Genomic DNA, 5,920 nt, shown 5'->3' with positions numbered 1-5,920 from the left:
CGGCGGCGTGCTGTGGCGGGCGGCGGGGCGGGCGGGGAGGCAGCCGCCGGTGAGGGGGAGGCAGCCGCCGGCGAGGGTGCGAGGGCAGAGCGGGGTCGGGGTCTGGCTCGGTCGCACCAGCGAGACCTAAACGGTGCGAGCCGGCCTCGTCCTAGTCAGCGCGCAGTCAGCGCGCGGGCTCGCGCGCACTGGCCAGCGTGGCGCCTGACGGACGGGCCCAACCGGTCAGCTTTTTTGTCAATACGTATAAAACGCACTTTTAGTCTTTTTTGCAACGGCTCGCCCCAATTTTGGTACTGACATGTAAAAGTTAACAATCTTGGTACCAATCTGCTTCCAATGCCCCAATTGTGGTACTTCTATGTAATTTACTCCTCGAGTGCACGAGTCTATCGAGCACTGCCTCACTGACGCGCAGGCCTGGGCGTCCTTCGTGAAGAGAAGACCGACGCGCGGTGGTCGGCGTTGATGTCGAGCATCGCCGTCAAGCTCGACCTGCTCCGGACCAACGTCGCTGCGAAGAAAAGAAACACCGACCTAGCTTTCCTGCTGGGCGGGGTGGACATGCTCCAGAGCACCCACGAGGCGGTCAAGGCGTGGTACTTGGCGGAGCGCGACCTCATCCTGAACCAGCTTCCCTCGACAACGCCGTCGACGCTGTCGCCAAGCCCGCGTGATGACGCCTCCACGACGCCCAGCAGCACCGAAGCCGCGCCGACACCGCCTAGCGCAGAAGCAGCTCCGACACCGCCAAGCTCGCACACGCCAACTCCGCCGACGCCTGGGGCAGAGCCCGCCGAGTAATGCGTTGCGCACGCGAACTTCTGCCGCTCTATTTTTTGTACGCCTGACTATATACGATCGCTGAACCGTGACTTGCGATTGCCGGACTTGTGGCGTCTTTTATGAGTGGGAACGACCAAGTTCGAATTTTCCGCGTCCTGGGGACGGCGCCTGGGGCGTGACTAGAAGCTAGATCGCCCACAGAGGCCGAACTAGCGTCGGTTCGCCTTCAGACTGTTTTTTTTAACGCTCTGAAAGCCGAACGGCTGGAGACGCTCTAAGAAACATTGAGAATGGTTCACCGGCTACCCTGATGATGATGTAATCAGTGCCGTGACCGGCGATTCTGCCGTCTTAATGGAATAAAGCTTACGCGCATCTACCTCAGCACAGCAACCACATTACTCAATCCGTGCCGTCGGTCGGTTGATCAACGGCAGGAGTCGAGACTTGCAGGCACCGTGCAGCAGGGCAATGCACCGGGCCGGCGGAATATATCCCTCCCCTTGTAAAAAGGAATGGAAGCCGACAACAACCACCTTCAACGGCGGCGACTCCACCCCACGCGCAAAGGAGACCCGAGCCGAATCCGCCCACCAAATCCCACCCGCGTCTGCCGCCTCCGCCTGCCGCCGGCGAGATGATGATGCTCGTCAACTGCTCCGGCTGCCGCACGGCGCTGCAGCTGCCCCACGGGGCGCCCTGCATCCGCTGCTCCATCTGCGGCGCCGTCACCAACGTCGCCGCGCCCCCCGCGCCCGGCCCCGTCGCCGACCCCGCCCGGGGCGCGCAGGCGCCGGCGCCGGCGCCGGCGTGGGGCCCGCCTCCCCCGGCCGCGCACGGCCGGAAGCGCGCCGTGATCTGCGGGATCTCGTACCGCTTCTCCCGCCACGAGCTCAAGGGCTGCATCAACGACGCCAAGTGCATGCGCCACCTCCTCACCACCCGCTTCAGATTCCCCGACGACTCCATCATCATGCTCACCGGTAAAATTCTCGTCTAAGGTGTTTCCTTCGCTGTTATCACCATGGTTGGACGTTAAATTGCCTACCCACAGATCCCCGTGTCCGTGCTTCAGCATGTGAAGCTATTGTCTTCTATCTACTATTAGGGTTAGGATTGGATAGAGTAGGGGGATTGGGGGAAGGCTTTGCGCTTTTGGATTCATTATATCTGCCTGTTAGCTATTTACTACCCCATGCGACCTGTGATGAATGTGTAGAGGAAATGGGGGATGACGAGAAATGGTAATTTGCGTCATTGGTATCGAAAGGGCACATCAGAATATTATTTTACTGGCCTGCAATTGGGTTAAGAAGAATGATTGAGGTAGTCGTTTATGGACTGGTTTGATCCATTAGCCGTCAATCATGAGCTTTGTTATTACACCTTGTTAGTTACTTATCGTTACAGGAATCTTATCTAATGAAATGCGAATGCTCATTTGTCTATTACTTTTAGCTATTTATACTGTCTATTATTCCAAATACCGTAATTAGTCAGAGAAAAGGAAATGCCATTCCACAGGCTGGAACTATCCTGTCCAAACTGAATCTGCAAGATTTAGATTGTCTTTTTGTCAAGCATCTATTCTTTTGTGCTCTGTACATTTACTGGGATACTTGATGATAATGTTTTCTTTCTACCACTGAACCTTGATAACCATTATATTTCTACTACTGAGCCGTTGATCAGAATGTAAAGGCTGTATGATGCTAGTTTTGCTTGTCATTAGGCAAGCTGCTACCGTGGATCTAGATTGTCCACATAATGCATCTTTCACAATATAGGAATGCCACAACCATACTAGGTGCAGAGACTTCAACTCTAATTTTTAAGAATATTCTCTTACCATGATATGTTGTTACATTGGATTTAGATTAGGTAATCTAGTAACTGCAAGTTTTTGATTGATTGTAAACTCTCTGGTACATGTTGTTAGTTTTCTGATGATATCTACTGCAATTTTAGCTCGTCCAACCCACAATAGTCATATGCATATGTTACTTTATTGTTTTGCAGAAGAACAAACCGACCCTTACAAAATCCCAACAAAGCATAACATAAGGATGGCCATGTATTGGCTTTTACAAGGTTGTCAACCTGGAGACTCATTGGTGTTTCATTATTCTGGCCATGGGGCGCAACAAAGAAGCTACAGTGGAGATGAAGTTGATGGGATGGATGAAACCCTCTGCCCGTTGGATTTTGAGACACAGGGAATGATTGTGGATGATGAGATAAATGCTGCGCTTGTTAGACCACTTCCCCATGGAGCTAAACTTCATGCACTCATAGATGCTTGCCACAGTGGGACTGCACTTGATTTGCCGTTTCTCTGCAGAATGAGCAGGTTCCTATCTTGTCATGACAAATTACTTGTTTTTTAACCTAAAATTGAATCTTATTATCTTGAAATACTTTTTACCTTACTATCCTTGCAAGAAACATGAACTCGTGTTGTTATAATTACATTAAGTTCATGATGATATATTTTGGCACTTGATTAAATTTTCTACCGGAATGTCATTTAAAGACAACACAAGCGAGCTAAAATCTTCTTCGCCAACTTTTTCAGTAGTTTAATCTGTTCTTACATGTTACATCCCTTAAGTATCAAATCAAGTTGTTATGTGATTGTTAGCTGTTGTTTAGTGTCATATTTTTGTAGTCCCATGACAGTTTTCCATATCATTCAGGATTGCAGCATTTTCAAGATGAATGCTCATAAAAATTGTCCATGGCTTATCAGTTGAAATTTTATCTAGCCTTGGATAGTGATGTGCTTTTTGGAGACGGAATTATAGTACTAGTTGTATGCTTCTTCTTGTAGGTTCTGTTTGGGCTCCGTCAATGCAGTGATTAGTATAGATCTACAGAGCATCAAATTCTTTCTATATATCCGATGTAGTGTATCTTCAGCTAAAGTTTCTTACCATTTTGGTACAGAACTGGGCAATACGTATGGGAAGATCACAGACCGCGATCTGGTGTCTGGAAAGGAACTAGTGGCGGGGAAGCTATTTCATTTAGCGGCTGTGATGATAATCAGACATCAGCGGATACTTCAGTAAGCTCTGACCTACTTATTCTCTCTACTATTTTTGTGATTATAATAAGAATTTCTTTGACAAACCATGCTTTCATGCAGTTTATTTTACTATTTTCTTACTAAGGTTTGTTTTACTCTGCTTTAACATGTGATTCACTTGGAATTTTCCCTATCAGGCCTTGTCAAAGATCACTTCGACTGGCGCAATGACATTTTGCTTCATCCAAGCTATTGAACAAGGCCAGGCTACCACATATGGGAGTATCCTGAACTCCATGCGTTCGACAATACGGAACACGGGAAGTGGTGCCTCAATGGCTGGAGGTGGTGCGGTTACATCACTCATTTCAATGCTTCTCACAGGGGGAAGCGCTAGTACTGGTGGATTGAGACAGGTAACTTCTTGGGGTTGGCATATGCATCTAAGAATATCAGTATATGTTGTTTGTTTTGGCTTATTGGTAGGTGGAGTTACTTGGGAGCATATTTTTCAGTTACGTAGAATCATCTTTTCAGTTTGGCAACAATATTGACTATTTCTGTCTATTCCTGCAGGAGCCACAGCTAACTGCATGTAGCACATTTGATGTGTATGCGAAACCATTTTCGCTATGATACATTTGTGGTATTCTCCACTGCCTTCTGTGATTCTATCATGAGTCCGGGTTTAAACTATCATGTACAGCTAGTTGAAATGGCTTCTCCATATATAGAGCTAACTTTGTATTATTTGATGCTCATATTCGAATTAAAGTGTTTGCCCCCTTTGAATTGTTCCCTGTGTGAGGGATTTGCCATTTCTTCTGTCACTCAGACCACATAATAAGATATGGTGCAGGGGCTGGAAAGATTTCAGGTTAATTTACAGTTCATTCTTATCCGTTCATTTTTTCTCTTTCTGAACTTGGAATAATTGCATTTTTCTATAGTTAGTATTTATTTGATTTTGTACACATCGGCCAGATCTGAAACCTAGCTAATTTGGCCGACTGTCAGCCCGACCATGTAATACCACTGCTGGGAGTACGTTCTCCAATCTTGGAATTTGAAACAGTGCTGCTCCCTGTGTTTTAACACAAGGTTTCACTGATTTCACGTGCTGGAGTATCGACAACCGGACCTCGAACCCTTCCTAAATGTCAGGGCGGATCCAGCATGGGGCATGGGTGTACAGATGTACACCCAAAAATTTCTGCAGTTTTTTTTGTATATACAGGCATATATGACAGATACACTATTCTACAGGCCCAATACGCCTATTTCAGCAAGCAGGTAGGCAGCAGCAGCCCATTGGCTTTGTTCGCTTGCACCTTCAGGTCTTGGACCATTTATGTCCACTAGCGCACGCACGCACAAGAGGCTCACTCAGCCGAGTGATTCTTGTCCAATCACCAAACAATTTTCTCAAAAAAATCAAAAAAAAAAAGCCAGTGATTCTTTCTTCTTCCCACAGAGGCATGAACGAGGCGGCGGCGCTCTCACGATAGTGGCAGAGACAGGGGAATAGCAAGGGCCCTGCCCCCCCTAACATCAGCCATTTGCTGCTAATTTGATATGATCAGTGATATAATTAGTCACCATTTGCTACTAAAAATTCATTTTTCAACAGCTTGGCCCTCCCCAACCTGTTCTAGCAATATTTGGCCCTTCTCATACATAATCTGACTCCTTCACTCCTCGCGACCCAACCCGATAGGCATGGCGAGCCACAGTCGCTGCCACGCGGGGGAGCCACCAGCGCAGGAGCTCCACGCGGACGAGTCGCCCAGTGCCAAGCCCGCCGCCATACTGGGGAGGAGCGACGACCCAGTACAGGACCAAGCGTTGCAGTATAGAGGGTCACGGCGGCGGCCGTCACAGTCGTAGATGCCGGGGATACCACTGTCCACTGCATATCGTCCCACCTACAGCGTGAGACCTAAGGCAACCTTGTCATAAACCAACACATCCCCATAGCTCATGGCTAGGGGACATATGCCTCCCCACCCACCTAGATCTAGGAAGATATAGCTGCTAGTGAACAATTTGTATTTGTATTGCGGTGAACCAATTGGATGCCATACTGGGGAGGAGCGACGACCCAGT

General features: G+C 48.3%; 1 protein-coding gene across 1 annotated transcript; it reads left to right on the top strand.

Moving 5' to 3' along the window:
- Nucleotides 1-1,324: 1,324 nt before the first annotated feature.
- On the top strand, nucleotides 1,325-4,707 carry LOC119275525 (metacaspase-1-like). The gene is made up of 5 exons (XM_037556392.1): nucleotides 1,325-1,769; nucleotides 2,806-3,136; nucleotides 3,733-3,853; nucleotides 4,012-4,230; nucleotides 4,391-4,707. The coding sequence occupies exons 1-5, from the start codon at nucleotides 1,424-1,426 to the stop codon at nucleotides 4,448-4,450; spliced, it is 1,077 nt and encodes a 358-aa protein (XP_037412289.1). The 5' UTR covers nucleotides 1,325-1,423; the 3' UTR covers nucleotides 4,451-4,707.
- Nucleotides 4,708-5,920: the final 1,213 nt, after the last annotated feature.

The sequence above is a fragment of the Triticum dicoccoides genome, chromosome 1A (genome assembly GCF_002162155.2).
Source record: "Triticum dicoccoides isolate Atlit2015 ecotype Zavitan chromosome 1A, WEW_v2.0, whole genome shotgun sequence".
In the NCBI taxonomy this organism is placed as follows: Eukaryota; Viridiplantae; Streptophyta; class Magnoliopsida; order Poales; family Poaceae; genus Triticum; species Triticum dicoccoides.
The sequence above is the reverse complement of the archived record's forward strand: the minus strand, read 5'-3'. Positions and strand labels throughout refer to the sequence as shown.